Source organism: Cherax quadricarinatus, chromosome 39 (genome assembly GCF_038502225.1).
Source record: "Cherax quadricarinatus isolate ZL_2023a chromosome 39, ASM3850222v1, whole genome shotgun sequence".
Classification (NCBI taxonomy): domain Eukaryota; kingdom Metazoa; phylum Arthropoda; class Malacostraca; order Decapoda; family Parastacidae; genus Cherax; species Cherax quadricarinatus.
The window spans coordinates 17,590,331-17,607,382 of record NC_091330.1 but is presented as its reverse complement, the minus strand read 5'-3'; the positions used below and the strand labels follow the sequence as shown (position 1 = coordinate 17,607,382).

General features: G+C 41.4%; 1 protein-coding gene across 6 annotated transcripts in view; it reads right to left on the bottom strand.

The window, feature by feature from the left end:
• LOC128696371 (chloride channel protein 2-like) overlaps positions 1-17,052 on the bottom strand; it is a 411,833-nt gene that overhangs the window by 208,848 nt on the left and 185,933 nt on the right. For all 6 annotated transcript variants that reach the window (XM_070092470.1, XM_070092468.1, XM_070092467.1 and 3 more), the window contains one exon: positions 8,445-8,544. In XM_070092470.1, coding sequence (XP_069948571.1) covers positions 8,445-8,544 — 100 coding nt within the window. The remainder of the gene's footprint in view (positions 1-8,444; positions 8,545-17,052) is intronic.

The window sequence follows — 17,052 nt, the reverse complement described above, 5'->3', positions numbered from 1 at the left end:
TATAGTTTTGGAGTGGTTGGTGCAATTATTTAATAAATGTATGGAAGAGGGTAAGGTACCTAGGGATTGGCAGAGAGCATGCATAGTTCCTTTGTATAAAGGCAAAGGGGATAAAAGAGAGTGCAAAAATTATAGGGGGATAAGTCTGTTGAGTGTACCTGGTAAAGTGTATGGTAGAGTTATAATTGAAAGAATTAAGAGTAAGACGGAGAATAGGATAGCAGATGAACAAGGAGGCTTTAGGAAAGGTAGGGGGTGTGTGGACCAGGTGTTTACAGTGAAACATATAAGTGAACAGTATTTAGATAAGGCTAAAGAGGTCTTTGTGGCATTTATGGATTTGGAAAAGGCGTATGACAGGGTGGATAGGGGGGCAATGTGGCAGATGTTGCAAGTGTATGGTGTAGGAGGTAGGTTACTGAAAGCAGTGAAGAGTTTTTACGAGGATAGTGAGGCTCAAGTTAGAGTATGTAGGAAAGAGGGAAATTTTTTCCCAGTAAAAGTAGGCCTTAGACAAGGATGTGTGATGTCACCGTGGTTGTTTAATATATTTATAGATGGGGTTGTAAGAGAAGTAAATGCGAGGGTCTTGGCAAGAGGCGTGGAGTTAAAAGATAAAGAATCACACACAAAGTGGGAGTTGTCACAGCTGCTCTTTGCTGATGACACTGTGCTCTTGGGAGATTCTGAAGAGAAGTTGCAGAGATTGGTGGATGAATTTGGTAGGGTGTGCAAAAGAAGAAAATTAAAGGTGAATACAGGAAAGAGTAAGGTTATGAGGATAACAAAAAGATTAGGTGATGAAAGATTGAATATCAGATTGGAGGGAGAGAGTATGGAGGAGGTGAACGTATTCAGATATTTGGGAGTGGACGTGTCAGCGGATGGGTCTATGAAAGATGAGGTGAATCATAGAATTGATGAGGGAAAAAGAGTGAGTGGTGCACTTAGGAGTCTGTGGAGACAAAGAACTTTGTCCTTGGAGGCAAAGAGGGGAATGTATGAGAGTATAGTTTTACCAACGCTCTTATATGGGTGTGAAGCGTGGGTGATGAATGTTGCAGCGAGGAGAAGGCTGGAGGCAGTGGAGATGTCATGTCTGAGGGCAATGTGTGGTGTGAATATAATGCAGAGAATTCGTAGTTTGGAAGTTAGGAGGAGGTGCGGGATTACCAAAACTGTTGTCCAGAGGGCTGAGGAAGGGTTGTTGAGGTGGTTCGGACATGTAGAGAGAATGGAGCGAAACAGAATGACTTCAAGAGTGTATCAGTCTGTAGTGGAAGGAAGGCGGGGTAGGGGTCGGTCTAGGAAGGGTTGGAGGGAGGGGGTAAAGGAGGTTTTGTGTGCGAGGGGCTTGGACTTCCAGCAGGCATGCGTGAGCGTGTTTGATAGGAGTGAATGGAGACAAATGGTTTTTAATACTTGACGTGCTGTTGGAGTGTGAGCAAAGTAACATTTATGAAGGGATTCAGGGAAACCGGCAGGCCGGACTTGAGTCCTGGAGATGGGAAGTACAGTGCCTGCACTCTGAAGGAGGGGTGTTAATGTTGCAGTTTAAAAACTGTAGTGTAAAGCACCCTTCTGGCAAGACAGTGATGGAGTGAATGATGGTGAAAGTTTTTCTTTTTCGGGCCACCCTGCCTTGGTGGGAATCGGCCAGTGTGATAATAAAAATAATATATATATATATATATAAGATAAGATAAGATAAGGTTTCGTTCGGATTTTTAACCCCGGAGGGTTAGCCACCCACGATAATCCAAGAAAGTCAGTGCGTCATCGAGGACTGTCTAACTTATTTCCACTGGGGTCCTTAATCTTGTCCCCCAGGATGCGACCCACACCAGTCGACTAACACGCAGGTACCTATTTGCTGCTAGGTGAACAGGACAACAGGTGTAAGGAAACGTGTCGAAATGTTTCCACCCGCCGGGAATCGAACCCGGGCCCTCCGTGTGTGAAGCGGGAGCTTTAGCCACCAGGCCACCGGGCAAACAATCGCAGACAAGCGATCTTATCTATGCAAGACAAGCTAGGGGGGTTGAAATCTTTAGCTCAAGTACTTTCACACTTCTCAGTGAGTGCGTCATCAGGAGCTATGCAGTGTTGCAAGGGAGCAACTGAAGCAGGGGAAGTTTTCTCAGAGTAGCACAGTTTGGGTGTGTCACCGGCCGCAGCTTCTCTCAGAGAAGCTGCGGCCAGTGATATATATATATATCGTGCCGAATATGTAAAACTGGACAATTAACAAGAACTCATTTAAAATTAAGTCCTTTCTAAAATTTTCTCTTATACGTTTAAAGATATATTTTTTTTTCATTAATGTTAATGTAAAAAAAATTAAATTTGCTCCAAGTGAATCTTAGAAAACTTACCTAACCTTATTATAACAAGAACAATTTATTTTAGCCTAACCCAACTAAATATATTTTAGATTTGTTTACAATAATTTAATACTAAACAAACACAGTGAAATATACTTTTTTCGTTAGGTTCAGAATGATTTTGGCGAAATTATTGCGTTGCTATTTAAGCCAAGATCGCAAGTTCTGCCTATTCGGCACGACATGTATATATATATATATATATATATATATATATATATATATATATATATATATATATATATATATATATATATATATATATATATATATATAAATATATATATATATATATACATACATATATCGTGCCGAATAAGTAAAACTTGCAATTTTGGCTTAAACAGCAATGCAGTTTCGTCTGGCTTGAAAAGGGCCGTTAGTGTACAGCAATATTCCAGCCTAGAAAAAACAAGCAATTTGAGAAGAATCATCAGTGGCTTGGCATCCCTAGTTTTGAATGTTCTCATTATCCATCCCATCATTTTCCTAGCAGATGTGACAGATACATTGTTGTGATCTTTGAAAGTGAGATTCTCTGACATTATCACTCCCAGGTCCTTCACATTAGTTTTTCGCTCTAGTGTGTGATTGGCATTTGTATTACACTCTGATACAGTTTTTATTTCCTCGAGTTTTCCATAGCGGAATAATTGAAATATATCTTCAATGAACTTCACATTGTTTTCTGACGCCCGTTTAAAGACTTGGTTATTGTCCGCTTGGAGATTTGCAGTGTCCTCGATGGATGATACTGTTATGCATATTCTGGTATCATCAGCAAAGGAGGACACGGTGCTGTGGCTTACATTTATGTCTATGTCAGATATGAGGATGAGAAAAAGGATGGGGGCAAGTACTACTGTATCTTGTGGCACAGATCTTTTCACTGTAGCCTCCTCTGAGTTTACTCTGCTTACTATTACTCTTTGTGTTCTATTTGTTAGGAAGTTATATTATTATTATAATCAAAAGAAGCATTAAACTCACGAAGGTCATACAGCACAGCAGGGCAGGGGGTAGTGCAGATTCATAGAGTAGCAAGGGTGCAGAGGATATCAGAGGAGAGTTAGAAAGGGCTGTGATGAGTGCTAAAGGAAGGATTATCAAAGTTTTCATTATAAATCGGTTGCTATCCAAAAGTCAAAGAAGGAGTCTGTGTTAAAGGTGGATCCGTGAGCAAGGAGGGAAGAAAAAGTTAGGGCGTTAGAGCGATGACGACGTCGAAGGAAAATTCTGTGTGCTCGTTGATAGACAGGACAGTCCAATTGAATATGGGATATTGAAATTGGAACCAGACAATTCTCACAGAGTGAAACAAGGCGCCTCTCCATGAGATACCCATGAGTGAGACGAGTGTGTCCGATGCCAAGATAGGAGAGTATTGTCTCCCAACCTCGGCGTCGATGATAAGAAGACCAGAAACGTAAACTTGGTTTGATAGAATATAATTTGTTATGAGTCACATCAGAGCAACGTTGTTGCCAGCGGTTGCGGAGGTGACTAGAGATTACAACAAAATGGTCCGAGGATGGAATACTTCTATATGAAAGTGGGAGGTCAAGTACTGCAGATCGCACAGCAGTCTGCTTGCTCATTGTCTTGAACATCAACATGACCAGGGGCACAACAAAAAACTATTTCTTTATTTTTGCTAGTAATGCGGCGCAGCCAAAGTTGTATATGAAGAACTAGAGGATGAGGCTTGAGGTGAATCAAATTTTTTAATAGCTTGCAAAGTACTAGGGTCTGAAACAATTACAAACGTTGAAGTAGGCATAGATGCAATACGGATAATTGCAATGAAAATGACATACAATTCAGCTGTAAAAATGCCAGCCCAATCTAATAAATGACCTCACACTACGATGTCCGGAAACACAGCTGCAAACCCGACACCGTCAGAGGATTTAGAACCATCAGTGTACACTGCAACGGCATGAGAATGAGATCGGAAGTAGTTAAGAAAAAGGGAGCGAGAAGCAACTGCAGGGATTTGGGCTTTCGCGCACGGCAGTGAAGAAGAGCACACACGAACTGTCGGAACCTCCCAAAGATGAAGTGAAAAGTTAGAAACTAACTGACCATATAAAGGGGGAAAATGAAGAGAAGACAAGAGTGAGCGAAGAAGAGAAAATGGACGGAGTAAACAGGGGCGGCGAACAAATGATGGACTTCTGCTAACGTCCATTACAATCCTGTATGTAAAAGGATCGTGAAGGTCATGAGAGCGGACAAAATAGCGGAGGCAATGAGCATCACGACGATCGTTCAAGGAACATTCGCCTCTGCATAGAGGTTCTCGACCGGTGAGGAGCGAAAAGCACCTACACATAAACGTAATCCCTGATGATAAATGGGATCCAGTTTAGAAAGAGTTGGAGGAGAGGTCGCAAAATATATAAAATTAGGGTTGAATGCAGTCGAAGGAGAGTGCGACGATCCGCCCCATCATGAAAGATGAATGAGCGTTTAAATCATGAAAGATGAATGAGCGTTTAAGGCTCAACCGGCTTTGGCAAGTTGCTTTCAAAAAGGTAATGTGAGATTTCCATGACAACCAGCGATCAAACAGAAGACAAAGAAATGTGATCGTATCACATTCAAGGATAGGAAGTTATAGATCTATCTACCAACTTTTCCTGTTATTCTTTTATCACGCATTTTGTGTGCTATTACGCCATGTTCGCACTTGTTGAAGGTTTTCACAAAGTCTGTGTATACTAGGTTTAGATTATTGTCCCGTGGAGTGTTATTTAAAAAATGGGGTTTATTTTATAATCTATAACTTGAGAATGCTTCTTCTGAGTGCCTCTAAACTTAAGAGCTGCTGTATCTAACGCAAAAGGTTTATTTTTGGATTTAAGCCGTCTATATGCAAATTTGTCCTTTTTCTAACATAACTGGGATTGTTGTTTTGTGTGATAGCTGAACAATTCTTCATTCGATTGGACTTCAGATTTTCCGCGTTAGTGTATTTTGCTCAAGTGAAAGTTCCTGTTGTTAACTCTCTGTTTAAGTCCGGATTTATCACTTTTATTTGAATTATTTGATATGGGATGTGTGTTGGAAAGTGTTAGTTCATGAAACATGGATACGTAGTGCCCCGTGTATCTTTAAGTTATTTTGATTTTTTAGTCTTACTGCGTTATGACTGGATTAAAAGTTAGTTTTTGGCCTTCATTAGAGTGTTGAACTAGAGTTCCTGAGCCTCTTGCCTACAGTGAGGTGCAGGGTGCTGGAGTGATTATGGGACACAAGAATAACTTCCTTGAGGCTGAAGTACATCTAAATTCTGTTGTTGTTGGTACTACTACTACTACTAGTAGTAGTAGTAGTAGTACAAATAGTAGTAGGTAGTACTACAAATAGTAGTAGTAGTAGTACTACAAATAGTAGTAGTACTACAAATAGTAGTACTACAAATAGTAGTAGTAGTAGTACTACAAATAGTAGTAGGTTATTATTATTAAAATTATTAGGTATGGTATTTGTATATTATATACTGGTTTTCGACACCTTTACCATAGGGTCACAACTGCTTATTCTCGATCATCTGTGATTCAACAATAATCTAAGACGAACCTAAACGTGGTCTCAACTTCCTTTCTCGTAAATGTGTGCGTTTTGAGAATTAGTTTTTTTTAAAGTACACTTTTTTTTTTATCATGTCCATGTGGAGTGTGATCATATACAAACTAAATATGTTTGGATTACGTCTACCTTGATGTGTGATATTATAAAACCCAGTAAGACAACATAACAGACTAAGAGTCTCTCTAGATGGTGGTGGTTTATTTGTCAGGAAACAACAGTTTCCTCAGACAAGTGTTAACAAGATGATGACCATTTACAGGTTAAATATCCGCTGCCGTACATCACTTACGTTTAACCCCCCTTTTAAAAACAACAGGCTGACGACAGGGTAGTTTATCCTAAGATATCCATACGTTTAACCTAAATATTTTATAATGAGTTTAGACATATTTACACAAATTAAAAACATTACAAAATGAAAAATTAAAATAATTTTTTTATAATATTAGTAAGTTATTTTATTATCATAAAATTTAACAAGCATTAGAAGCTTATTTTTAAAATGTTCATGTAAAATTTATTAGTATATTTTATTAAAGAAAATTAACGTTTTATTTCATATAAACCTGGTTTATTTATTTGCTAAGTTTTTGCGAGGGGGGAGGGGGAAAGCCAGTGGAAGGCCTCGGTCAGGTGATCAAAAGCTTCAGTGGCGGGACATCATATAACTAAGACTCGCCTCAGGAAACAACTGTCTTGTTTCCTTACAAAGCTTATTTAATCTACAGAGTTCTTCATAACGATATGATTAAATTCAGTATGTGGAAGCATGTGTGTTGTCTCCTGATCAATAAAACATTGTTCACACTTCTGGCAGACAAAACACCACCCAGGTGAGCTTATATCATCACACTAAAAGTGGTCTTAGGCGAGCAAGCAGCATTGTTGTATTAAACATGCTGAGGTCGGGGTGTCACATGAGCAAGCAGCATTGTTGTATTAAACATGCTGAGGTCGGGGTGTCACATGAGCAAGCAGCATTGTTGTATTAAACATGCTGAGGTCGGGGTGTCACATGAGCAAGCAGCATTGTTGTATTAAACATGCTGAGGTCGGGGTGTCACATGAGCAAGCAGCATTGTTGTATTAAACATGCTGAGGTCGGGGTGTCACATGAGCAAGCAGCAGCATTGATGTATTAAACATGCTGAGGTCGGGGTGTCACATGAGCAAGCAGCAGCATTGTTGTATTAAACATGCTGAGGTCGGGGTGTCACATGAGCAAGCAGCTACAGAGCTCACACGGGGGCCACAAGAGACCAATAAACATCTCAACACAATATGAATTCCCCTCCAAGCAGCCAGCTGCTAGGCTCCCACCGCCGCCTCCACTCTAAATGATGTGCAAAACATTGGCTGAAGCGAAATACGCGTAGTGTGGTCTTGAAGCAATACTCAATGAACGACGTACGTGTTTTTTGTGATAAATACCATTCAAAAATATTTTTAAGCGATCCAATGATACTAGGACTACATCTGGCTCTATGTCTGATTTTATGTTGCCTCGTACAGTAAAATGATCAGTCATAATTATGCATCATGTACGTATTTTCATTGCGTACTAACGTGAAAAATATTCTTCAGCACTGCAACGGCTGCTTCACGTTTATTGTGAAATTATCAAAGCCGTCGCTCACTCTTAATAATCAGACGAACATACAGCTCCTGTAGCTAATGTACTCTTGCTGCAGTACTTAACGATATCCTCATTATCCTACTCAGGTCTCCCAGCTCAGGCTGACAAATTTCAACACTTTATATGAACCCCATCCTGCATGACGGAATATAACAGGGATACATAGCTAGCTTTTGTTCCCGCCGTGTCATCATCATACAGCACAGAGTAGCAGCAAACTGCTGATGTGTCCAATTTTGTTTAATAATAAAAAAAAATTATACAGTGGGTTATTTTCGATATGAACAATTGTGCGACGCTGATACTGATGTTAAATATTCGCCAGGAGCTTACTGCCAACACGGGTCTTCAAGTGGGACTGGTCTCTGGTGTGTACGGCACAATGGGTGACCATAATGCATTTCTTCACCTCCAAACACAAACACCTTATATACCCTCCTGCAACTCCCTTGTATACCCTCTTGTAGCCCCCGGTATCCCCTCGTGTAGCCCCTTATATGCTTACGTGTAGCACCCTGTAAACTTTTGTAGATACGGTATACCTTCATGTAGCCCTTTGTATACCTAGTGTAGCCTCCTGTATATCCTCGTGTAGCCTCTTGTATTTCCCTATGTAGCACCCTGCACTAGAAAGTACCCTTATTTCAAGCCGTGGTTGGACGCAACAAGCATGCTCAAATTTTATGTATCAGAGCAACTTCTGTACCTCAATCTACCTTCTGTACCACGCGTAGTCCCCTGCACATTCATGTAGGCCTCTATATCTCCCTGCAGCCCCTTCTATTACCGTGTAACTACCTGTACCCTCTAACTTACGTACAACTTACCTGAAGTACCGCTCTCCAGGGTGCTCTTGTCTGCCTTTTTGAGTTTCTTGGCCTCATGTCTGGCGTACCTGCTCAGGTCCTTCGTGTACCGCCCGTACATCTGTCAGGGAGAGAGAAGCATATTTATTATACCTGGAGGTATTGTTCAGCCCACACCTGCCTGTTTTAGTCTCATACATCTGTCAGTGAGGCAGCTTTAGTATCTTAAGTACACTTAAGGGTATTGTTGAATTCATACCTTTACCACACTTATAAGTGTTAGCGAGGCTGGAGAGGAGATAGGGTAGGGAACGTCACAGGAAAAGTAAGAGAAGGCGGGGGGTGTGAAGGAGGTTTCTAGAAGTAGGAGCGTGAGCATTCAGCAAGCATGAACGAGTGCTAGGCTGGAGTGGAAATAAGTGGTTCTGAGGACTGAACGTCTGGTTGGAGTGGCACTGTCTACTGCATACTGAACCTACGTCGATAATGAAGACGAGTATTGGGTATTTTTCTCATTATGAGGCTATCACCAACATACAGGCACAGAACAACCCATCGTGCCACCCATATCAACCCAATGACACCTGTCACTGTTATCCCACAACAACAAACCACTTTTCATGTGACACAAAACCTGAAAGATACCCAGAAGAGACACTATCCTCAGAAAATCCCAGTGATAGCGCGCCATTTCGTACATGCTGGACGTGATAGCGTGACACGAGGCGGCAGCCCAATTGCATGTGTTAGGAACAAAGATGATCAAGGGGTAGATGTAGCTCCACAGTTTAAGATCCTTATAATGAAACGCCCAGAAAATGAGGACTAAAACTTATGCACAAAGACAGCCATCCAAGACTCCAGAGACCTCAACACTATACCAGGGCACTGCTTATTAGTCTTATGAGAGTTATTTCAGATATACGGAGTTTTTCTTGGAAACGCCTACCCAACACATTATTGACACTCCAATATACCATTCTGGTCTTCGCTGCAGTTAGTAAATAATGTTACTAATATTATTTTTACTATTATCATAATTATAACAGAATTTTTAAAGGGGTGGACCTGAGAGTCAGCGGAAGTCCTATGTCAGATGACCAAAAGCTCCAGCTGTGGGTCATCATATGACTAAAACCCGCATCAAGAAAAATTTGTCCTGTTTCCTGGGAAACATTATACCTACCAAGTTGTTCACAATGCACAGAAGAAACGGGTCACGTATATAGTTAAGACCCGTCTCAGTAAAAACTTCACCTGTCTCTTGACGAATACAAAAAATGTTCACACAATGTAATTTAGATATGAGCCTATAACTTTGTGTTACTATAAACATTAAGTTTTTTTTTTTAATTTTGTCTCTACGTCTACAGCAGGACTCGAACCTGCAAACTCTATCAGAGTAACCAGTACTTTACCACGGAACCAGACCTCAGCTCTGTGGTAAAGTACTGGTTACTCTGATACAGAGTTTGCAGGTTCGAGTCCTGCTCTGGACGTAGAGACAATATATATATATATATATATATATATATATATATATATATATATATATATATATATATATATATATATATATATATATATATATATATATATATATATATATATATATATATATATATATATATATATATATATATATATATATATATATATATATATATATATATAAAATAAAAAACTATATTACTATTTCAGTGAATAAAATGTCCTTGATTGATGGTGTACAGGTGACTTGCAGACTTAATGACCCTCACGTAGTTGATAGGCATGAGAAAAATACCAACTGGAATTACTAAGATGTTTCCTCATTATACTATTGTATGGATCAGAATAATACTTCCATAAATAACAGTCTTAATCAATGAAAGGATGACTGCTTTAAACGATCCAATTAAGAGTTTTTCATACGATTAAAGTATGTAAAGTTATTTTCGATTATAATTAAACTAGCAAGAACAACAGCATTTGTCAGCAGACCTTCTGTAGTGCTCTTCTGTTCTAATGTACGTGTGAGACGAGGCTGACCTTGGAATAAATAATGTGTTGCAATAGTAACCAGGATATTTTACTTGAAGATGTTTCTCTCGGGAAAGCTTTTACAGTTCTGGTTTCTACACCTGCTTTATTTCGCACTTGTCGGTATCTGATACCATCACTTGCCGAGGGTGGCCATGCAGAGCCTCCGAGACGTCACACATGCTAATCAGATGATGCCATCAACAAACCTCGTTGACATATTTCTTTCCAGCTCCCAAAGATGCTCAAGTGTTGGGGTGTCTCTCTTTCTCTGTCTTTCTCTGTCTCTCTGTTTCACGGTGAATGCGAGAATGGACGGAACAATGATCTTGAGAATAACATGCACTACACAAAATACCTTAAAATCCACATAATTCAACACCAGTTATTCTAAAAGGGGATGACTACTGTAGTTATTTTTCCTCCCTGCAAGGTTTCATGTCAATAACTTGAGAACGCCTGTACTGATCGGCTTCTAACTTTTAAAATTAACATATCTTAATGAGAGGAAGGCTTAAATTGCTATGGGGTTGTGTTATAGTTTAACATATTTATTATGTACTCCATACCCATCCTATGGGCATTAGTTAGAGGATTACAGAGGTACATAATGGGTCCAGAGTCTAGGCCGCAAAGTTTTGATAGCTGAACAAGTTACAAAGGTAATGAGCTATTTACATAAAAAAAACCATACCTCGGGCGGGGATAGAACCCGCGATCAGAGTCTCAAAACTCCAGACCGTCGCGTTAGCCACTGGACCAGCTAGCCACAATAAGATTCGTGGTATGGTTTGTTTGTAATCATGTCATTACGATTTCGTGAGTCATGTTAACTATTTACATGTTTATATCTGGTCACAATCGTAATGAGTTATTTAATCAAGCATTAATTAGGCCACACACACACACACACACACACACACACACACACACACACACACACACACAGGCTGTGTGTGTACCAATTTGTCACTTTTATGGGAATTCCTCTCCTGAACGGCTTTAATACAACAAAAGATGTATCTAGCTGAATCAAGGCTCGGGATCGTCTTGGACTGTTTCAGAGCAAATTTACAGATTACATTACATGGTTATAAAGAACCAATTGCTGGTTTTTTTGCAATAACCTGAAAATACCTCCTGAGATCAACTTCATACCAGCAAAACAACTTGTCGGTATTTTGTACCTCTTACGACTAAGAAAGTATATAGTGTTTGAGATCCCATGTAACTGGTCACTGTGTAAAATGATTTTATCATTAAGATATGTTGGACATAATATAGCCAAGAAAAATATATCATAATTTTCACTTGGAAAATTATGGAGGAATTTGTTTCAAATCTACTCACCGAAACTATTTTCATCAGGAACGAGTGTAAATGGTTCATTACTTTGTAACTAATTCAGCTTTCATAACTTTGAGACCCAGTCCCTGGACCCATTATGTACCTCTGTAATCTTTTGACTACCGCCCACAGGATGGGTCTGGGGTGCATAATAAACATATTCAACTAACAGGATCGAGAGGCTCGGAAGATGGAGTAAATTACCACAATGAAAAGCAGAAGGATGCGGAGAGTACACTGAGACAACATAGTAACTAGCACATGAGGGGAATACTAAAAGACTCTAGCTGTCTTCAAGACCATTAGCTGTCTTCAAGACCCCTAGATGTACTCAAGACCCCTAGCTGTCTTCAAGACCCCTAGCTGTCTTCAAGACCCCTAGCTGTCTTCAAGACCATTAGCTGTCTTCAAGACCCCTAGATGTCTTCCAGACCCCTAGATGTCTTCCAGACCCCTAGCTGTCTTCAAGACCATTAGCTGTCTTCAAGACCCCTAGATGTCTTCCAGACCCCTAGATGTCTTCAAGACTCCTAGCTGTCTTCAAGACCATTAGCTGTCTTCAAGACCTCTAGATGTCTTCCAGACCCCTAGATGTCTTCCAGACCCCTAGATGTCTTCAAGACCCCTAGATGCCTTCAAGAGCCCTAGCTGTCTTCAAGACCCCTAGCTGTCTTCAAGACCCCTAGATGCCTTCAACAGCCCTAGCTGTCTTCAAGACCCCTAGCTGTCTTCAAGACCCCTAGATGCCTTCAACAGCCCTAGCTGTCTTCAAGACCCCTAGCTGTCTTCAAGACCCCTAGATGCCTTCAAGAGCCCTAGCTGTCTTCAAGACCCCTAGATGTCTTCAAGACCCCTAGCTGTCTTCAAGACCCCTAGATGCCTTCAAGACCCCTAGCTGTCTTCAAGACCCCTAGATGCCTTCAAGACCCCTAGCTGTCTTCAAGACCCCTAGATGTCTTCAAGACCCCTAGCTGTCTTCAAGACCCCTAGATGTCTTCAAGACCCCTAGATGTCTTCAAGACCCCTAGCTGTTTTCAAGACCCCTAGATGTCTTCAAGGCCCCTAGCTGTCTTCAAGACCCCTAGATGTCTTCAAGACCCCTAGATGTCTTCAAGACCCCTAGATGCCTTCAAGAGCCCAAGCTGTCTTCAAGACCCCTAGCTGTCTTCAAGACCCCTAGCTGTCTTCAAGACCCCTAGATGCCTTCAAGACCCCTAGCTGTCTTCAAGACCCCTAGATGCCTTCAAGACCCCTAGCTGTCTTCAAGACCCCTAGATGTCTTCAAGACCCCTAGCTGTCTTCAAGACCCCTAGATGTCTTCAAGACCCCTAGATGTCTTCAAGACCCCTAGCTGTTTTCAAGACCGCTAGATGTCTTCAAGGCCCCTAGCTGTCTTCAAGACCCCTAGATGTCTTCAAGACCCCTAGATGTCTTCAAGACCCCTAGCTGTTTTCAAGACCCCTAGATGTCTTCAAGACCCCTAGATGTCTTCAAGACCCATAGATGTCTTCAAGACCCCTAGCTGTCTTCAAGACCCCTAGATGCCTTCAAGACCCCTAGCTGACTTCAAGACCCCTAGATGTCTTCAAGACCCCTAGCTGTCTTCAAAACCCCTAGATGTCTTCAAGACCCCTAGATGTCTTCAAGACCCCTAGATGTCTTCAAGACCCTTAGCTGTTTTCAAGACCCCTAGATGTCTTCAAGACCCCTAACTGTCTTCAAGACCTCTAGATGTCTTCAAGACCCCTAGATGTCTTCAAGACCCCTGTCTTCAAGACCCCTAGCTGTATTCAAGACCCCTAGCTGTTTTCAAGACCCCTAGCTGTATTCAAGACCCCTAGCTGTTTTAAAGACCCCTAGCTGTTTTCAAGACCCCTAGCTGTATTCAAGACCCCTAGCTGTTTTCAAGACCCCTAGCTGTATTCAAGACCCCTAGCTGTTTTAAAGACCCCTAGCTGTTTTCAAGACCCCTAGCTGTATTCAAGACCCCTAGCTGTTTTCAAGACCCCTAGCTGTATTCAAGACCCCTAGCTGTTTTCAAGACCCCTAGCTGTATTCAAGACCCCAAGCTGTTTTAAAGACCCCTAGCTGTTTTAAAGACCCCTAGCTGTTTTCAAGACCCCTAGCTGTATTCAAGACCCCTAGCTGTTTTAAAGACCCCTAGCTGTTTTAAAGACCCCTAGCTGTTTTCAAGACCCCTAGCTGTTTTCAAGACCCCTAGCTGTTTTCAAGACCCCTAGCTGTATTCAAGACCCCTAGCTGTTTTCAAGACCCCTAGCTGTATTCAAGACCCTTAGCTGTTTTAAAGACCCCTAGCTGTTTTAAAGACCCCTAGCTGTTTTCAAGACCCCTAGCTGTATTCAAGACCCCTAGCTGTTTTAAAGACCCCTAGCTGTTTTAAAGACCCCTAGCTGTTTTCAAGACCCCTAGCTGTTTTCAAGACCCCTAGCTGTATTCAAGACCCCTAGCTGTTTTCAAGACCCCTAGCTGTTTTCAAGACCCCTAGCTGTTTTCAAGACCCCTAGCTGTATTCAAGACCCCTAGCTGTTTTAAAGACCCCTAGCTGTTTTAAAGACCCCTAGCTGTTTTCAAGACCCCTAGCTGTTTTCAAGACCCCTAGCTGTATTCAAGACCCCTAGCTGTTTTAAAGACCCCTAGCTGTTTTCAAGACCCCTAGCTGTATTCAAGACCCCTAGCTGTTTTAAAGACCCCTAGCTGTTTTCAAGACCCCAACCTGTTTTAAAGACCCCTAGCTGTTTTCAAGACTCCTAGCTGCTTTAAAGACCCCTAGCTGTTTTCAAGACCCCTAGCTGTATTCAAGACCCCTAGCTGTTTTAAAGACCCCTAGCTGTATTCAAGACCCCTAGCTGTTTTAAAGTCCCCTAGCTGTTTTCAAGACCCCTAGCTGTTTTCAAGACCCCTAGCTGTTTTCAAGACCCCTAGCTGTTTTCAAGACCCCTAGCTGTTTTCAAGACCCCTAGCTGTTTTCAAGACCCCTAGCTGTATTCAAGACCCCTAGCTGTTTTCAAGACCCCTAGCTGTATTCAAGACCCCTAGCTGTTTTCAAGACCCCTAGCTGTTTTCAAGACCCCTAGCTGTTTTCAAGACCCCTAGCTGTTTTCAAGACCCCTAGCTGTTTTCAAGACCCCTAGATGTTTTCAAGACCCCTAGCTGTTTTCAAGACCCCTAGCTGTTTTCAAGACCCCTAGCTGTTTTCAAGACCCCTAGCTGTTTTCAAGACCCCTAGCTGTATTCAAGACCCCTAGCTGTTTTCAAGACCCCTAGCTGTTTTCAAGACCCCTAGCTGTATTCAAGACCCCTAGCTGTTTTCAAGACCCCTAGCTGTTTTCAAGACCCCTAGCTGTTTTCAAGACCCCTAGCTGTTTTCAAGACCCCTAGCTGTTTTCAAGACCCCTAGCTGTTTTCAAGACCCCTAGCTGTTTTCAAGACCCCTAGATGTTTTCAAGACCCCTAGCTGTTTTCAAGACCCCTAGCTGTTTTCAAGACCCCTAGCTGTTTTCAAGACCCCTAGCTGTTTTCAAGACCCCTAGCTGTTTTCAAGACCCCTAGCTGTTTTCAAGACCCCTAGCTGTTTTCAAGACCCCTAGCTTTTTTCAAGACCCCTAGCTGTTTTCAAGACCCCTAGATGTTTTCAAGACCCCTAGCTGTTTTCAAGACCCCTAGCTGTTTTCAAGACCCCTAGCTGTTTTCAAGACCCCTAGCTGTTTTCAAGACCCCTAGCTGTATTTAAGACCCCTAGCTGTATTTAAGACCCCTAGATGTCTTTAAGAGGAAACTTGACAAGTTCCTCTAGTACCCGATCTATCGGGCTGTAGTGCCTACGTTGAACTACATGCTGCTAGCGCTACCAACAGCCTTGTTAATCAGGCCATCAACTAAGAGGTTTGGACTGGGACCGAGCTGCAGGGGGGTGACCCCCTGAATCAACTACAGGTATGCTACAAGTATATCAACAGGGCTATACTTACTGACATCCCATCAGCAATTTTCTTAAAAATAAGAATTTATCTGGAATATTATTAGGTCTGGCGCTTTTAGTTTGACTCAATTATCAAAGTACAAAATTAATAATATACACATAATAGCTGATTTTTGAGTGGTGGCGCCTTTATTAAGGTCGGTCATAAAACTTCACAGGATATATACACTGAGAGGTATATGTCTCTCAGTGTATATACTCTGAGAGTTTACTTTAAGCCATATTTTAGAGATTAAATCATTTCTGTCTGGTAGTGAAAAGGTTACGAGAAGCCTTAATTAATGACCCTGGTGTAGTAGATAGACTTTAAACCCCATTAACCCCCATTATATCATCACTAAATGTGAAAAGAAACTTTCGGGTCACCCAGCCTCAGGAGGAGACAGCCCTTATGTTTATATATATATATATATATATATATATATATATATATATATATATATATATATATATATATATATATATATATATATATATATATATATATATCGTATTAAAATGTGACCGACCGAAAACGGGACACGACGAGCACAGGTGTACTAGTGAAGCTACAATAGGTTAGTTATCACAGAGGTAATCACAAAGGGTAGGTCTGTGTTGTTTGTTCTCCCACGTGAACAAACAACACAGTAAGAGTGAGTCAGAGACTCGGGTCTTAAGAGTCTAAATGTAGACTAAGATTGTAGCCAGCTAGATCACTGCACCCATTTCCCCCCCGTCCCCCTCCCTAAACAGCAAGTACCCCTCACCATCCGCCCCTAGCACTACCTTGTACACCCAGCCCGCCCACCTGTTGCACACCTGCATACGCTCCCATGTCCCGTAGCTCGACCTCACACACTGAGGTCCGGGGATCGATTTCTCGGTACGGCTGGAAAACATTAGGACGTGTTTCCATAAGACACCTGCTGTCCATGTTCACCTATTAGTAAAATGGGTACCTGGGTGTTAGTCGACCGGGACAAAATTGACCTAATTTGCCCGAAATGCTCTGCATAACAAGGGGCTTTCTATAAAGTAGTATGTCATTATTATTGCTATTTTTATTGTTATTATTATAATACCTGCATTCAGCCTATCAGAACACCTACATTCCGTCCACCAGAATACCCGCACCCTGCCCACCCAAACACCAGCACTTCATTCATCTGCACACAAGCATCCAGACTTACTCAATAAAAAAGGTACTAGTTAGAGAAAGAAAACCTTGAATTAGCACATCAGAAACTCTGCCAGCATATCAGAATTAAAACGAAAAAC